Here is an 18,841-nt window from a genome sequence, read left to right as displayed (position 1 = left end):
CTGGGTCTTTCAGCATGACAATGATCCCAAACACACCGCCCGGGCAATGAAGGAGTGGCTTCGTAAGAAGCATTTCAAGGTCCTGGAGTGGCCTAGCCAGTCTCCAGATCTCAACCCCATAGAAAATATTTGGAGGGAGTTGAAAGTCCGTGTTCCCCAGCGACAGCCCCAAAACATCACTGCTCTAGAGGAGATTTGCATGGAGGAATGGGCCAAAATACCAGCAACAGTGTGTGAAAACCTTGTGAAGACTTACAGAAAACGTTTGACCTGTGTCATTGCCAACAAAGGGTATATAACAAAGTATTGAGAAACTTTTGTTATTGACCAAATACTTATTTTCCACCATAATTTGCAAATCAATTCATTAAAAATCCTACAATGTGATTTTCTGGATTTTTTTCCCTCATTTTGTCTGTCATAGTTGACGTGTACCTATGATGAAAATTACAGGCCTCTCTCATCTTAAGTGGGAGAACTTGCACAATTGGTGGCTGACTAAATACTTTTCCCCCCCACTGTATATCTCAAGCCACACTGCTACGATTTCTCCCTGTTGTGGACACTCATATGTCTAATAAGGCTATAAAGACATATCAGTATGGATGACGGATCACCACCTCAAGCTGAACCTCGGCAAGACGGAGCTGCTCTTCCTCCCGGGGAAGGACTGCCCGTTCCATGATCTCGCCATCACGGTTGACAACTCCGTTGTGTCCTCCTCCCAGAGTGCGAAGAGCCTTGGCGTGACCCTGGACAACACCCTGTCGTTCTCTGCTAACATCAAGGCGGTGACCCGATCCTGTAGGTTCATGCTCTACAACATTCGGAGAGTACGACCCTGCCTTACACAGGAAGCGGCACAAGTCCTAATCCAGGCACTTGTCATCTCCCGTCTGGATTACTGCAACTCGCTGTTGGCTGGGCTCTCTGCCTGTGCCATTAAACCCCTACAACTCATCCAGAATGCCGCAGCCCGTCTGGTGTTCAACTTTCCCAAGTTCTCTCACGCCACCCCGCTCCTCCGCACACTCCACTGGCTTCCAGTTGAAGCTCGCATCTGCTACAAGACCATGGTGCTTGCCTACGGAGCTGTGAGGGGAACGGCACCTCCGTACCTTCAGGCTCTTGTCAGTCCCTACACCCAAACGAGGGCACTGCGTTCATCCACCTCTGGCCTGCTGGCTCCCCTACCTCTACGGAAGCATAGTTCCCGCTCAGCCCAGTCAAAACTGTTCGCTGCTCTGGCACCCCAATGGTGGAACAAGCTCCCTCACGACGCCAGGACAGCGGAGTCACTCACCACCTTCCGGAGACATTTGAAACCCCACCTCTTTAAGAAATACCTGGGATTTTCATCATAGGTACACGTCAACTACGACTGACAAAATGAGATTTTTTTTCCAGAAAATCACATTGTAGGATTTTTAATGAATTTATTAGCAAATTATGGTGGAAAATAAGTATTTGGTCAATAACAAAAGTTTCTCAATACTTTGTTATATACCCTTTGTTGGCAATGACACAGGTCAAACGTTTTCTGTAAGTCTTCACAAGGTTTTCACACACTGTTGCTGGTATTTTGTCCCATTCCTCCATGCAGATCTCCTCTAGAGCAGTGATGTTTTGGGGCTGTCGCTGGGCAACACAGACTTTCAACTCCCTCCAAAGATTTTCTATGGGGTTGTGATCTGGAGACTGGCTAGGCCACTCCAGGACCTTGAAATGCTTCTTACGAAGCCACTCCTTCGTTGCCCGGGCGGTGTGTTTGGGATCATTGTCATGCTGAAAGACCCAGCCACGTTTCATCTTCAATGCCCTTGCTGATGGAAGGAGGTTTTCACTCAAAATCTCACGATACATGGCCCCATTCATTCTTTCCTTTACACGGATCAGTCGTCCTGGTCCCTTTGCAGAAAAACAGCCCCAAAGCATGATGTTTCCAGCCCCATGCTTCACAGTAGGTATGGTGTTCTTTGGATGCAACTCAGCATTCTTTGTCCTCCAAACACGACGAGTTGAGTTTTTACCAAAAAGTTATATTTTGGTTTCATCTGACCATATGACATTCTCCCAATCCTCTTCTGGATCATCCAAATGCACTCTAGCAAACTTCAGACGGGCCTGGACATGTACTGGCTTAAGCAGGGGGACACGTCTGGCACTGCAGGATTTGAGTCCCTGGCGGCGTAGTGTGTTACTGATGGTAGGCTTTGTTACTTTGGTCCCAGCTCTCTGCAGGTCATTCACTAGGTCCCCCCGTGTGGTTATGGGATTTTTGCTCACCGTTCTTGTGATCATTTTGACCCCACAGGGTGAGATCTTGCGTGGAGCCCCAGTTCGAGGGAGATTATCAGTGGTCTTGTATGTCTTCCATTTCCTAATAATTGCTCCCACAGTTGATTTCTTCAAACCAAGCTGCTTACCTATTGCAGATTCAGTCTTCCCAGCCTGGTGCAGGTCTACAATTTTGTTTCTGGTGTCCTTTGACAGCTCTTTGGTCTTGGCCATAGTGGAGTTTGGAGTGTGACTGTTTGAGGTTGTGGACAGGTGTCTTTTATACTGATAACAAGTTCAAACAGGTGCCATTAATACAGGTAACGAGTGGAGGACAGAGGAGCCTCTTAAAGAAGTTGTTACAGGTCTGTGAGAGCCAGAAATCTTGCTTGTTTGTAGGTGACCAAATACTTATTTTCCACCATAATTTGCAAATAAATTCATAAAAAATCCTACAATGGGATTTTCTGGATTTTTTTTCCTCAATTTGTCTGTCATAGTTGACGTGTACCTTTGATGAAAATTACAGGCCTCTCTCATCTTTTTAAGTGGGAGAACTTGCACAATTGGTGGCTGACTAAATACTTTTTTCCCCCACTGTACCTTGTCAGTGTGAATAGTAGGGAATTAGCTAGGGAAACTGACAGATCAATAACGTTACATTGCTATACTGATTCCGATAAACTCACATTGCGCTGTCAGAAAACGTCTGAATATCGGTCTTCAATCGTTTGGCCGCTTGTGATTGAGGCAAAAATAATACCTAAAGTTAGTGAGCTAGCTAGCTAACATAAGCAAACTTTTGGCTAGCTCTGTTGAAACGGGACAAAAAGGCTACAAAACATTTCCATACACACAACAGCTGTTAGATACTGCTATCTGACATTTAGCTAGAGGCTAGAGCTGAACTGGCTGTGGTAGCTACTAGCTAGCTAGTTCATTCTCTTCAGACAGAACTTCAGTCGAGAGGGGACGAAACATTAGCTAGTGTTACACTAGTAGCTCAGCACTGGGAATAAAAAACAACAACTGTTAAATCAAACAGCAGTTACCTTGCCGGCTACATCAGTCAAATAAAGAGTAGCCAGTTTCTGCTCTGCTTGCTTTTACAACTCTAAGAAAAAGCGCAACACATACACACAGAGCAGATGCAGACAGCAGCACCATGCTGGTCAGAAGCTTTGCCTTCACACAGCCTGTCAGCGCAGTCCTAAATCCAGCCGGTTGAAACCGCCAAACAGCCTATTCGAACGCTCGGAGGCGTCCGCATGATCCTAAAGCACACTGATGCCGCTTTTTGTATCCCAGTGCAATGATAAAACTGGAGGGGACAAAAATGCAATTTGTGTGGGGGGGGTCGTCATGTCCCCCCTGTCCCCAGTGAAAGTTGCGCCCCTGCAGTTAGCCATTGTTAGCAGCTACTCAGATAGCACACATATGTCGGCATGTAGTTTGGGGATCGAACGTCGCCATCTGCTGGGGATCAAGTAAATGTATCGTATTGACAGAGTGCCGATTATCGAACGTCGCGTTGACTGAGCATCAGTGAACTGCATCGTTTTGACATAGGGGCGATGTAAACACTTTTAGTACATTGGAAAGCAGTATCAGTGTCTGTAATTTGGTTCAGAATGATAGAAACTGACACAATCTGGTCTAGGTATCTTATTCAACGGCAATTAATTAATTTACTCACTTACAATTTGTACAATATTAAGTAATTCAATGTAGCCTATAACACCTATTCCTGATGGGACAACAGTGATTACAGCGTAGGCCTATAGCATGACCATCCACAAACTGTAGACTAGATCAACCAACAATTGTCTCAATGTTACTTACATTACGCTATTACATACAAACACGTTTTGTACATTTCATGTAGACCTTACAATAGAACAAAAACAAGATGCAAAAAATCAGGCAATGTTGTACAATAACTATGGTTATTTAATAAAGTAATCAGTGCTTAATTTGTAAATCGGGAGGTGCCGGAACAAAAAATATGCGCGAGAGGTGGGTGACCTGGGGAGCTCTGAGTTACTGGAACGCATTGAAACTCAATTCATGTGTAGTGATTTTATTATTTTACTTGAATGTTATTTTATGTTTCTTCAGAGAAAATATGTGTATTGATATCCTGTTTTTTTTGGTTATTGTATTGTAATTTGAAATGTTATAAAAATTAAACACTAACTGGGGTAAGTATGAGATGCTGTGCAGTTAGTTAAATTAGTCATATTGAGTTCCAGGGTGTTCATAAAAGTCTAAATAACAACAAAAACGCTAACGTGGAAATTGTTCTTGGTCACTGTTCACTTCCGTTTACACAAAGGGTGTGGTTCAATGAAAAAGGTAAGTGCGCTGTTCTTTTCAAATAAGGTACTGCTTATAACATCACACATCAAATCTCCTATGATCACTATCTTTAAAGCTGAGAGCAGACTTGTTTAGAAAGAACAGTGTTAGCAAGAATAGAGTAGAAAATAATATAATTACTTTATTCCATCTACATCACCTCAGTCAGGTAAATATTCTATTGTTCTTGTTCTAGCCTAGGTTTACTCTCTCTCTAAAAACAGGTATTTACACAATCCAGTTTCAAATAGCAAGTTAACAAAGGGTTAATGAGGGGTATGTGGTTAATTACCCTCTTACCCCAAGACACTTCAATTGATAACTATAATATTTAAGCTAAAGAATAGTTCCCAGACATCCCCTGCGTACATCTCAAGCCACACTGCTACGATTTCTCCCCATTGTGGACACTCCTATGTCTGATAAGGCTAGTCAGGAAGGAGAAGCTCTTGTAACATAGTTTGCACTTGAAGGGCCTCTCCTTGGTGTGAACAGCCTGGTGCCTCTTCACATAGTTCGCATGAGCGAAGCACTTCTCACACGTGGGGCAAGCGTAGGTCTTGCCGGCATCCGTCCTAATGCTCGGCCTCCCACGTTGTGACCCAATGACACCAGTGGAGGTAGAAGCAGTAGCCACCACCCTCAGGTGGTTAGTCTTTGAGCTCCCTCCTTGACCTCTAGCCATTGTTTGGGTGTTGTTGGGATTGTGTACTGTGTTATAGGCTAGGTACCTCTCATGGTGAACACCCATCCTGACCCTGTCTATATTTGTGGGGTAACCATGAGATAACTGAGGAAGGCTAGACCCAGGCTTTCTATGAACCCATTCACCAGGAATTAGACGAGATCCTGAAGGGGAAGACAGACTTCCTGTTAGACTCCCACCAGGGGTGTCTCCCACCACTCTCTGAAGCCCAAGGTGACCTCTGTTCATCATGGATACTGTGGTGTTTGTATCATAGGAACAGGAGGGTCTATCTCTATCAGCCCCAGGCCCTGCTTCATCCCTGCACTGAGACTGTGAAGAGAAGGGTCTGGGCTGCAGACTGGATCCCTGACTGGAGCCTCTGTCTCTCTGATGACCACCAGGACTGAGGTTGTTCAGTCCACCTGTCCACTGATTGTGTTCTGTGTTGTGGTGGAGTGTCTGTCCCTCACGGTTGGGTCCTGGTTCCGACTCAGGAAGGAAGAGTGACGGCTCCTGATCCATTGTCCTGATCCGGGACCAGGGTTTATGACCAGCAGCTTCAGAGGTCCAATCTCTCCCGCCAGCAACATCGGATATCAGCAGGTCTTCATGGATTGCAGACTGCAAATAAAGATTGTACAGAAAAGCATAAAGGTTTATATAAGAAACTCTTTACTGTACACACAGAAACATTCCATGACATTATAAAAATGTTAACCACAGTCAAGCCAATCTCTAACACTGTGATTCAAGTACCTAACAATATGGAGCAATTGGAATTTATTATAAAAAATAAAATGCTCCATACGTGTTGATTCAAGAATGAAGTATAATGTTTTGGTTCGACTGAGATAAGGGAAACTCAGTCCTAGAAATGTATTTTTTTTTTATACAAGTCAGTCAGCACACAGTCGATTTTGTATTTAACAAAATTCTCATACACTCACATACAGGACTTAAACACAGCTTTACTACTTTCTGTCAAGTAAACATGAAGTAAGGCACTATCATTATCTCACTATAAAACACCAGCATCAACCTGAAGGGACTAAGTTTGTCACTCTTCATTAGTGAAGCATTTTTACAGACACCATCACACCAACCATAACCTTATCATCTACTCTGTCTCATCATACTACTTATTTCCTCAGTTTACCTCATCCAGTTCCCTACAACATCCAAAACCAACAGAATGAACTACCAACAAACTATACTGAACAAAAATATAAACGCAACATGTAGTGTTAGTCCCATGTTTCATGAGCTGAAATAAAAGCTCCCAGACATTTTACATATGCACAAAAAGCTTATTTATCTTAAATCTTGTGCACAAGTTTGTTTACATCCCTGTTAGTGAGCATTTCTCCTTTGCCAATATAATCCATCCACCTGACAGGTGTGGCATAGCAATAAGCTGATTAAACAGCATGATCATTACACAGGTGCACCTTTTGCTGGGGACAATAAAAGGCCACTAAAACATGCAGTTTTGTCACACAACACAATGCCACAGATGTCTCAAGTTTTGAGGGAGCGTGCAATTGGCATGCTCAGTGCAGGAATGTCCACCAGAGCTGTTGCCAGAGAATTTAATGTTCATTTATCTACCATAAGCCGCCTCTAACGTCATTTTAGAGAATTTGGCAGTACGTCCAACCGGCCTCACAACCACAGACCACGTGTAACTTCACCAGCCCAGGCCAACCACATCCGGCTTCTTCACCTGCGGGATCGTCTGAGACCAGCCACCCAGACAGCTGATGAAACTGAGAATTTATGTCTGTAATAAAGCCCTTTTGTTGAGATAAACTAATTCTGATTGGCTGGGCCTGGCTCCTCAGTGGGGGGGGCCTATGCCCTCCCAGTCCCACCAATGGCTGCACCCCTGCCCAGTCATGTGAAATCCATAGATTAGGGCCTAATGAATTTGACTGATTTCCTTATATGAACTGTAACTCAGTAAAATCGTTGAAATTGTTGCATGATGCATTTATATTTTTATTCAGTATAACTAATACTACATTACAGTACACTATACATGGGCCGTCTACATTTTCTGCTGGTGTATCCTGAGGTAGCTCCCCCCTGAGAACACAGGCGAATGGCCTCTCCCGTGTGGATCTTCAGGTGCATCTTCAGCTGTTGCTGGTGGGAGAACCTCTTCTCACACTGGGGCAGCTGTAAGAATTCTCTCCTGGGTGGACCCTCTTCAGGTTGGACGAGTCCGAAAAACTGGCCTGGCACAGGTGGCAGCTGAATCGTTTCTCCTCCGTGTGCATCCTCTGGTGGATCTCCACTTGTTTGGGGAAACTGAAGGCTTTCCCACAGAACGAACACTGGAAGCACTTCTCTTTGTCGCCACCACCTTTACTGATTCTGTCTCTACTACTGTCATTTTTTAATGGGCTTGTGTAGCCATTTAGTGTTGAGGCACTGGCATTGGCTGAGGTCTGGTTTAACATTAGGAGAGTGTGAGGAGGACCAAGGCCAGGGAGTGTCTGTGTTGTCACAGGGTCCATGTTCCAGTTGATAGATCCTATAGAAGGCAGGCTGAAGGCAGCACCTGTTAGGGGGTTAACCTGAGGCGCCATAAGTCTCTCTGAATCACTATAGGACCAGAACGGAGCATTGCTAGCCAAGTCTGTTCTCTCCCTCCAGATACGGACACCTCCCTGTCCCCGCAGACCAAATCTATGCCTCGCCCTGGTCTCAGCCAGTCTGTTGTCATGGAGACTAAATTCGGATGTTGTTTTGTGTTCAACTGTCTGTTTCTGGTTGTGGTTAACAGTGTTGTTCCCCAGCCCAGAGTTGAGGATAATGTCCCATCCACTGACCTCCACTATTTCGCCTCTGGTCCTGGCCTGCTCTGTGATGTTGTCCCCCGGGCCCTTGGCTGCACCCATCTGGGTCTGGGAATCCAAGATGGCTCCCCAGTCTCCTCTGTTAGCTTCTTGCCAACCACCTACAGGAAAATGTTACTATCCAGACCGAACAAACATGACACATGGATGAATTTTTAGACATGGATTTTAAGTGTGTTATTTGCCTGGTGACTCATTGGGTTGGAAGCATTCGATTTTGCAATCGCATACATTTTTGGGGATTTGTGTGCCCATGAAAACGTTTTTTACCCGATAACATACACAGAGTGTACAAAACATTAGGAACACCTTCCTAATATTGAGTGGCACCCCCATTTCCCTTCAGAACAGCCACAATTCGTTGGGGCAAGGACTCTACAAGGTGTCAAGCGTTCCACAGGGATGCTGGCCTATGTTGACTCCAATGCTTTCCACAGTTGTGTCAAATTGGCTGGATGTCCTGTGGGTGGTGGACCATTCTTGATACACACAGGAAACCATTAAGCATGAAAAACCCAGCAGTGTTGCAGTTCTTGACACACTCAAACCTGCGCCTGGCACCTACTACCATACCCCGTTCAAAGGCACACATTTTTTTTGTCATGCCCATTCACCCTCTGAATGGCACACATACACAATCAATGTCTCAATCGTCTCAAGGCTTAAAAATCCTTCTTTAACCTGTCTCCCCCCCTTCATCTACACTGATTTAAAGTGGATTTAACAAGTGACATCAATAAGGGATCATAGCGTTCACCTGGTCAGTCTATATCATGGAAAGAGCAGGTGTTCCTAATGTTTTGTTTCGCAGTGTACATCATTTTTGTATTTCATACAAATTGTATTGATATTGTTTTATAAATGAAGTACTCATATTGTGTCATGTTTAATACAAAAATAATAGCCAGGTGCATCACTATTCCTATTGTTGGATTCTAGCTTGAAATATACTAATTCATGTTACCATACTAGAACTTGATTACTTTACATGTATAAGGAATGTATATGATGGGGTCAATGAAGGGTAGACAGTAACTTTCCATATTCTGTTCCATGTTGCTAAGGAGGGAGGTGAAGGGTGTCATGACTGTCCTGACAGTGGATCAAAGGACTTTCGCTTCCTTGCCATTAAGTATTGGGAGAAAGGACCGCTTTGTTAACACAGAGATACTTCCCGCCAAAACTCCAACATCCTAAAGTGGATAATGAAACAATATTTCTAACACAAAGAATGGGGGAAATGGTCGGTGGGGACTGAAAGAACAATCATGTCGAATTCGTTACTATGTTGTGATGTCATTAAAAGACGGTGGAACAACATAACTGTATCTCTGGGGGTGTACACTTCCCAGTTATGAGGTTTGCATCTAATTGTTGTATATAAAAAAATATTAAGTATAATATTACTTTTGTGAATATAACAATGTGATTTTAGCATTCTAGATGAGATGATTGTTTTCCGTATTGACTTGTTCTCAGTCAGTGGCCACGCCCAGATGAGCAGAAACATGATGAAACGCCCCCTTTTCTACTCAAGTATAAAACCCCTCATGACGAAATTCACATCAGACCAAGCAGACTTCAGTGTAAGCCGGATGTTGCAAATGGTTGAATTTCTACCAGACCAGGAAGCGTGAAGCTGTGGCTACACGGCTTGAAATGGTTGACACTCTACAGACCAGAAAACGTGAGGTGGTACGTTTGAAATAGTGAATCTCAAACTCTCAATCTCTACTTGAGAAGAAGACCACGCACTAGACCTTATCATATCAGTCTGCAGCTATACATGTAAAGAGTCGAGAACTTTCACTAAAGACATGAGTTGGGAAGGACAATCCCATCTCAGACAACCGTTGGTACATCTGAAGTATCTATTCTAACGAACACTCCATTAGAAGACAAGCCGAGTCTCACCGAAGTGGAACCAGGACACTCAAACCCTTTTTGAGAAAGTGGTTCAACAGTGAGACGACGATCAAGGACAGCTACGCATAAATATATACATTGCATTTATTATCCGAATGAGCGGTGGTTAGGGTGCTAAGTATTATGATTACTGTGAGCGTAGTTTCCAAATGTAACAACGATAGTTTGAATCTCTGTCTCTCCCTTTCAGTCTCTGAACCAAGCAGTCATGCTATAGTCCAGTCCACTAGGGACCTGTTTTCATTGTATTACGTTAGTAATCAATAACCAATACCGTGTGTGTGTTTGTATTCTGTGTTATTATTTAGTTAGTTAGTAAATCAATAATTAAGCCAATTTGTGTATTGCTGATTCATCAATAAGGTTAGGGTTCTTGCAGGTTCAAGGATTATGCGACGTTCAGAATGAGCCTGATAAGAGGTAATTATTTAATAAGTGACTTACCGATATATAACATATATCTTCTAAGAGTTTAATTCGGGAGATGGTAACTTGTTAAACAACTTATTCCGTGGTGCCCCAAATTCCTAATGAGTTCATTTTTACATGATTAATTTAATCGAGTGACAATTAAACATAGTTAGTTGATTTGATAAATAACAGTCATCACATTAATAACGGCAATAGTTTGTCTCTGATAAGGCAGGCCAGCTGCGGAACTGGGGAGCGAGGAATGCCTCTCGAGGTCAAGTCAACAGATGAAGTGAGAAGAAGCTAGAAAAAAGCCCTTCATCAATGAGAAGCAAAGAAGAGCCAGGCTGAGATTTTCAAAATAACATAAGGATTGGACCATAGAGGACTGGAGTAAGGTCATCTTCTCTGATGAGTCCAATTTTCAGCTTTGCCCAACACCTGGTCATCTAATGGTTAGACGGAGACCTGGAGAGGCCTACAAGCCACAGTGTCTCGCACCCACTGTGAAATTTGGTGGAGGATCGGTGATGATCTGGGGGTGCTTCAGCAAGGCTGGAATCGGGCAGATGTCTTTGTGAAGGACGCATGAATCAAGCCACGTACAAGGTTGTCCTGGAAGAAAACTTGCTTCCTTTTGCTCTGACATTGTTCCCCAACTCTGAGGATTGGTTTTTCCAGCAGGACAATGCACCATGCCACACAGCCAGGTCAATCAAGGTGTGGATGGAGGACCACCAGATCAAGACCCTGTCATGGCCAGCCCAATCTCCAGACCTGAACCCCATTGAAAACTTCTGGAATGTGATCTAGAGGAAGATGGATGGTCACAAGCAATCAAACAAAGCCGAGCTGCTTGAAAATTTGCGCCAGGAGTGGCATAAAGTCACCCAACATCAATGTGACAGACTGGTGGAGAGCATGCCAAGACGCATGAAAGCTGTGATTGAAAATCAGGGTTATTCCACCAAATATAGATTTTTGAACTCTTCCTAAGTTAAAACATTACTATTGTGTTGTTTAAAAATGAACATGAACTTATTTTCTTGCATTATTCGAGGTCTGACAACACTGCACTTTTTTGTTATTTTGACCAGTTGTCATTTTCTGCAAATAAATGCTCTAAATGACAATATTTTTATCTGGAATTTGGGAGAAATGTTGTCAGTAGTTCATAGAATAAAACAAAAATGTTATTTTTACCCAAACACAGACCTATAAATAGTAAAACCAGAGATTAAATTAAATTTTTCCACAGCTGTATACCTTGCCTTTGCAGCTGTATGACCCAGTGGATGAATAAGCGTGGTTTGAGCTTTTTCTAGTCGTCCTTTTGAGTTTTTACTCCATTTGTTCAGAACCTAACGCTATTGAATATTATTACTGTATGTAGGCTATATGTATTTCTCCCTTACCTTGCTCCCCCATCTTTAGTCCACTCAGCAAGTCAATGCTCTCTGGTCCGTCTTCTATTGTCTCCTCTTTGACTAGCAGCAGATCAGGCTTCCCATCCTCCATGTCTACTGACTGTAAGAGATACAGAGTGAGAAGATGTTGGATCAAGAAAGCTGATATGAGCATCTTCTTATTGGGTAATGAGCGATTAATATGAGTACTATGCAAACATGTTAGTTCATTTGATACTATGCAAATGTGTTAGTTGATTTGATTAATTGACACTTTTTAAAGGAATAGTTTGTGATTTTGGCAATTATCTATATCCCCAGAGTCAGATTAACTTGTGCATACCATATTTTCATCTCTGCGTCCAGTATGCAGGAAGTTATAGGCAATTTCGCGAGCCAGTGCTAACTAGCTTAGCACAAAGACTGGAAGTCTTCAGGTACAGCTAGCGTGTAACCTTAAAGAGTGTCAAGTAATCAAATCAACTAATAATTCAAAAGGCATCGTCCCATACTTAAAACTAAATGAATCAAGACCTGGGCCCCGAGTCTCAGAGTACGAGTGCTAATCTAGGACCTTTCCAAATAGAAAAGGCAAAACTGCTCCTAGATCAGCAAACCTACTCTGACACACTTTGTGGATACGGACCCTGACCTAATACCATTCAGACAGTAGTTTACAGTGGGCTCACCTCAGTGAGACTGTGTGTGGTCCTGTGCTGCTCAGCTGGTTCCTCTGTGGGTTCAGGAGGAGGTGTAGTCTGGTTGTCCTCCATTACCATGGTCCCCTCAGGGTTCCCAAGACCCTCCTCACACCCCTCCTCCTTCATCAGCAGCACCTCTGGACCATCCTCCTCCTCCTAGAAGGGACAGGTGATACAGATTACACAGACGTACACCCCCTCAGGTACGTACACACACAGATAATAAACATACTTTCAACATGGAGTGTTTACCCATCCCCACTACATTTGAGTCCTATATTGTAGTTACAGAATGACTTCATTGTTGTTAAACCCATCATGGTGGACATAAATACGATGTTGTGGGTAAATATGAGTCACCTATGATAAGTCAATAAACTATTTTGACATGTACAGTAGGTGTTTGAAAGTGTGTGTGGGTATGTGTAGGTATATTTAGTAAGTGTATAATGGTTATAAAGCGCTGTTGGGTGTATGCAGAATAGGGTGAGATCAGATGTGATGTATACTAAAGAGAGTATCAATGAAAGTCTTGGAATGAAAAGTCCCATTTTGTGTTTATTAGACAATCAAGTTTTAAATTACACCATATGAAAACCACACATACACGTCTCAACAAAAAATCTGCATGTACTTGATAAACTGCATTCATTTTCTCATTAAAAGTGTCTTGGGGGAAAAAAATTAAGTAGTTGAATGGAAGTAATGAAAGAGGCATTTGTGAACATCATATAGCCTACACAGTACAAACACTATGTAACTGCCGTTTTAGGCTTATATATCACACAATCTCTGGATGCAATATGCTACCCAGGAATATTCTACACTGAAATCTGTTACTCTCGTTATTCCAAATTCATTTGTGGATATTTTCTGCTGCCAACAATAACAATTAATCTTTGTCTTTAATGGAGGGTTTGATCTAAACGTCTAACGAGTGGAAAGGTTACTTTCTATGTTATAGAGTAGGATGGTTTTTCTGCTGGTGTATCCTGAGGCAACTCCTCTCTGAGAACCTCTTCCCGCAGTGCATACAGGCGAAGGGCCTCTCTCCTGTGTGGACCCTCTGATGCCTCTTCAGGTCGCCAGCCTGGGCGAAGCGCATGTGACACTGGGTACAGCTGAATGGTTTCTCCCCTGTGTGGACCCTATGGTGCCTCTTCAGGGTGCCAGCTTGGGCGAAGCGCATGTGACACTGCGTACAGCTGAAGGGTTTTACCCCTGTGTGGACCCTCTGGTGGATCTCCACCTTCTGTGAGCAGCTGAAGCCTTTGTTACAGAACATGCAGAGGAACCGTTTCTCCTTACTATTGCCTGATGATGTTGCTCCCCCACCATGAGCCTTGGCTCTAGCCCTATCGTTTGAGTTCAATATCTGATCGAAAAGGATGTGGCCGTGTGAATCGGAAGGTGCCATCGACGTAGACACTGGGTCGCGGTCCCTGAACGCATGTAAAGGGGAGTGGGTCGCAACATTTAGATTTGTCTCTAAGCTTTCCCTGTAATCTAAGAAGTCACTAGTGTTGCCCTGCAAGTGTCCTTCTCCTAACTGAGTATCGTCTGCATTCCATGTCAGAGGAATGTCGCCCTCCAATTTCACAGTCACCTCATCTACGACCAGACCCTCCCCTTTCTTATCTAGGCACCCTTCAGAGTATACACTACTACTGTACTGGTTCCAATCCCCTCTCATTCGATTAGTCTGTGTATCTAAGCCCACAGGCATGTCACCAGGTATCATCTCTGTCTCTGTAGCATATGAACAGGACGGATCATTGCCAGTCTGTAACGAGTCACTTGGGTCCCGTTGGGACAGAACCGTCCTCGGGCTCGAGTTACCATAAAGTAAATGCTCTGAGAGGGGAGCAGAGGGACAGCCCAGTCGACCCAGCCCCGTTAAAGTCTCGATTTCTGTTTTGGACTTGAGGACGGCGTTCGGCGTTCCACTAACCTCCGGCGTTCCACTGACCTCCGTGATGCTGCGTTGGGTCCTAGGCTGTGCTGGGGCGGTGGTGGGGTCCTCCGTGACTACAGGGGGAGCTCCAGCCGCTCCAGTCTGGATGTCTCTGCTGTGCCGTGGGTCCTCCTCTCCTTCAGACTTCTCCAGCTTGACCCCAGGACCTGCAGCCTCTGCAGACTGACACAAGAAAAAAGAAGGTTATTACCGGTACATGAGTTGAATTGGATAACAATGTCATAGGGAAGTCTCACAAGGTCCCCTATGGCAGATACATTAGGATGTACATGTAAGCAAGTGAATAGCTGAGGGGAGCCTTTCTGAAATAAACAGACCACATTTTATTTACAAAGTAACTAAATGTTAATGCAACACTACTACACTAACCTCTATCACGATAACATGCTGGGTTGAGGTTCCACTGCCCTCATCAACAGTGATTGGTTGGTCATCACTCCATGTATTGTGTCCTGCTGGCTTCACAAAGTTCCATTGGCCTCCAGTGAGATGCCCTTCACCTGAGAGAGTTATTGGGGGTTATATACATTTTAGTCATTTAGCAGACCCTCCTATCCAGAGCGACTTACAGTTAGTGAGTGCATACATTATATATATATATTTTTTAATTTCATACTGGCCCCCCGTTGGAATCGAACCCACAACCCTTGCGTTGCAAACGCCATGCTCTACCAACTGAGCTACATCCCTGCCGGCCATTCCCTCCCCTACCCTGGACGACGCTGGGCCAATATACTGGGTGGTTCGAGCCCTGAATGCTGATTGGCTGACAGCCATGGTATATCAGACCGTATACCACAGGTATGGCAAAACATTTATTTTTACTGCTCTAATTACATTGGTAACCAGTTTATAATAGCAATAAGGCACCTCTGGGGTTTGTGGTATATGGCCAATATACCACAGCTAACGGCTGTATCCAGGCACTCCGCGTTGCGTTGTGCCAGAGAACAGCCCTTAGCACCATGGTATATTGGCCATATACTACATCCCCTCAGGCTTATTGCTTAATTAAAGAAGTGGTTAGGTTAGCTACAGTGGTATATTATACACTATTGACACTGTCTAGAATTGGCAAGGATGTAAGGTAACACTTCGCATAACTTCTTGATATACTATTTATAGATCGATTGATTATGTTCCATGCATCATATTGTTTTCAATTTTAAAATATTAGGAAATGCAGTAATCAAGAATCTGGTTAGAATATGATATTGTGTCAGTGCAAGATAGCTAAGTAATCAGGGGAATTATTGCATACTATCCAAAAACTGACCAAGACCCAATTCTGGTTAACACATCTAAAGTTACACATGTGTAATGGAGAACGGGGCGACAGGCCCCTCAGCTCGGCCTTCTGCTAAATGTACCTCTTGCCATTCCTCTGTATCGGTCAATGAGCTTGACACTACTGGGACGACTGGCGAGGACGCGCTCTCGCGTTGTCCTCTCTGCGCGCTCCCGTGCCACCTTCAGTTCCAGTAGCTGTAGTTTCCTCCGCAATCCCCTGTTTTCTTTCTGGCTTTGAGAAATTTCCAAACGAAACACTGCATAGTCGTCGTCTACGAGTTTACAGATCTCTGCCACGGCTGCATTCGCTAGCACCTCCATGATGGAGGCTATTTGAGTGTGAGAAACCATACAGTTAGCCATTGTTCGCGAACGTTAGCACTGCTAGCTAGCTTTACCTAGATAACATCTATCAACCAACTCCTGTCTCCAACGCAAATTAAAGACTACCTGGGGCGTATGTGATGCTGTGCAGTTAAATTAGTCATAGTTTGAGTTTCATTGTGTTAATGAATGTCTAACAAAAACGCTAACGTGAAAATTGTTCTTGGTCAACGCTTACTTCCGTTTACTTCTTCTTCCGTGAGGTTTTATGGCGAACTACACGCAAAAGGTGTATTGCCGCCACCAACTGGATTGGGGTGAAAAATTCACAAAATAAAAGTGAATTTCATTATGGGGAAGGGAAAATAACATTATACATTTTACATTTTAGTCATTTATCAGACGCTCTTATCCAGAGCGACTTACAGTTAGTGAGTGCATACATGTTTTATTTTATTTATTTATACTGGCCCCCCGTGGGAAACGCCATGCTCTACCAACTGAGCTACACGGGACTATATACGAAACATTTACAAAAACTAAATAACCACTTCCTTCAGTAATGAAAAACAGAAATGTCCAAATATTTTACAGCAAGAACATTGTAAAGGCCGATTTACAAAAGATCTGACAGGATAGTACACATATCCCAGCTGCATTCGAGTAGGGAAAGACTCCACATCAAAAAACACAAGAACAGACACCGCTTTGAAGAAGGCAAGAATAAAAAGTACTTCCGGGTCACAGATTTTTGGACTCCTTCAGAATAACAGTCCCGTCTTGTACATTTTGTAAATGAATAATTACAGGCGAAAATGAGGGAAAATGTGCACAATTGTCGATATCTTTTATACTTATCATACTTATTATAGACTAATAAAAAGTATTTCCAGAATATATATTTTTAAAACATGTGTGTACTCCTGTCATTTATTGCACGGTACGTTTTGTCGCAGTAAAAGCGGGGTCCATTCTACTCAGGAGCACTTTTAGTTTCCATATCCACAGTTTACACCCAGAGGAGCGTTGCTGCTCATTTTGCGGCCCTTAAAGATTGACCAATCAGCTTAAATCCAATAGTTTTTTTAAATATTGGACATACATATTGCACCGTACATAATAGCCTGTACATTGTGTCGCAGTAAAAGCAGGGTCCATTCTACTCAGGAGCACTTCTAGTTTCCAAATCTACAGTTTACACCCAGAGGAGAGTGACTGCTCATTTTGCTGCACTTAACGTAGCAACGCGCATGCCCCGCCCACCTGAGGCTCTGTCTCTGTCAGCCTTCTATTTCCTGTGTTTGAGGGGTGCAAAATCTACTTGTCACTTAAATATCGTTGGATTGATTGCTTTTACTCCTGCGACTCTTTCATACTCTCGCTTGTGCCTGTGGTTTTTTCCCGTTAACGTTACGACTGCTGTTAAGTTGCGTCAATTCAAATCTGGTATAGGAACAAAAGAGGTCAATACACATCTTCTAAAATAGACTAGTATTTTAATTAATGCAAAACACTTCAATGGTAAATATGATGTTCGTATATACGGGTCCACTGAAATACCACGCAGGGCACTCAGAGAACTGATCCATTGTTCTAAGTTCTTCTTCAAATACTCTGACAGAGATAGTTCCCGCTCCCTGCTGGGCCTATCAGGGTAGAGACTGAGCGTGGTTTAGACTTACTCAGCCAATCGTTGGCGCACAGGCTGGTCCCAGCCCCTTGGCGCTTTACCGTTGCACACTGTTGCCAGGCATAAGTTGTTATCATCACAACCTGTAGAGTCAGCACCCATAGACACTGTTCCCCTGTTCTCTTTGTACCTACGTCCTTGGACGGTTCACAGATCACAAAGAGGCAGTGTTCGTGTCTGTGAGAAATACAAGTCTTATCTCATCCTACCCCCTAACGTTCCTCACATGAATCACAGCTTGTTATGTGAAACAATTTATATCAGTACAGTACAAACCCATTATGTTTAATCATTAATGCATTCCTTCTAAGCTAGTCATCACATCTAGTTATGAGAAAATAGAACCCCACAATCCCCCTTTTCACACCCACTGGGTGTGAACCCAAAATAAGAAAACCCAAAATAAGAAATTTCTGGGAAATGTAGTATTCCCCGTATTGACACCCTCTAGGGTGTCACTCATTAAAATACAATACAAACAAAAAGAATCACACTTTTATTAATAGGCAATAATGATAATAAAAAGGCCTTCAGTCCTTCCATCTACACCCAACTGGTACTAGGTTGGCTACCAGCCACCCAGGAACTTCAAACCTTCACATAAGGAAAGACAAACATTCACAATGGTTAACTTGATTAATAAAGCATAAAACACAGGATTAATAGAATACAAAACACAAGATTATTAAAACATAAAACACAAACAGGGAAGTACATTTTGGCCCCCTTTAGACACCCTCTAGGGTGTCACTCCACCAAGCCTGGTAGTTCATATCCTTCATTCCTTAGGTCGGAGTCCGGGATTGGGCCGTATCTCACCATCTGTTGGGAAACCGCCTCCTCCATCTCCTTTCTCACCAACCCTCGCACACAGGGAATAAGACAACATCCACAAAGAACAAGTATACCCATAGAAGCTATAACTTCACCCAGA

The 18,841-nt window shown here is 43.4% G+C and overlaps 1 protein-coding gene across 2 annotated transcripts; it reads right to left on the bottom strand.

Moving 5' to 3' along the window:
• Positions 1 to 3,930: 3,930 nt before the first annotated feature.
• LOC311110315 (uncharacterized protein) lies at positions 3,931 to 16,480 on the bottom strand. 2 transcript variants are annotated; one of them, XM_084188853.1, is made up of 7 exons: positions 15,974 to 16,480; positions 14,973 to 15,103; positions 14,580 to 14,765; positions 12,617 to 12,784; positions 11,937 to 12,048; positions 8,158 to 8,285; positions 3,931 to 5,944 (listed from the first exon to the last, which is right to left on the bottom strand). In XM_084188853.1, the coding sequence occupies exons 1-7, from the start codon at positions 16,254 to 16,256 to the stop codon at positions 5,021 to 5,023; spliced, it is 1,932 nt and encodes a 643-aa protein (XP_084044979.1). In that variant the 5' UTR covers positions 16,257 to 16,480; the 3' UTR covers positions 3,931 to 5,020. The 2 variants fall into 2 exon arrangements, with proteins under 2 accessions (XP_084044979.1, XP_084044980.1); XM_084188854.1 differs by having other exon boundaries at positions 14,598 to 14,765; positions 15,974 to 16,477.
• Positions 16,481 to 18,841: the final 2,361 nt, after the last annotated feature.

Source organism: Coregonus lavaretus (assembly GCF_964263955.1).
Source record: "Coregonus lavaretus genome assembly, contig: SUPER_35_unloc_3, whole genome shotgun sequence".
Taxonomy (NCBI): domain Eukaryota; kingdom Metazoa; phylum Chordata; class Actinopteri; order Salmoniformes; family Salmonidae; genus Coregonus; species Coregonus lavaretus.
This window is presented reverse-complemented; position numbering and strand designations above follow the sequence as displayed.

What these genes read in the sequence shown, in the direction of transcription:
- LOC311110315 (XM_084188853.1), bottom strand. Translation starts at nt 16,256, where the DNA reads ATGGCTAACTGTATGGTTTCTCACACTCAAATAGCCTCCATCATGGAG. An exon ending in ATACAGAGGAATGGCAAGAG is followed by an intron (nt 15,104 to 15,973) that starts GTACATTTAGCA and finishes TAACTCTCTCAG; the next exon opens with GTGAAGGGCATCTCACTGGA. An exon ending in ACTAAAGATGGGGGAGCAAG is followed by an intron (nt 8,286 to 11,936) that starts GTAAGGGAGAAA and finishes ATTTTCCTGTAG; the next exon opens with GTGGTTGGCAAGAAGCTAAC.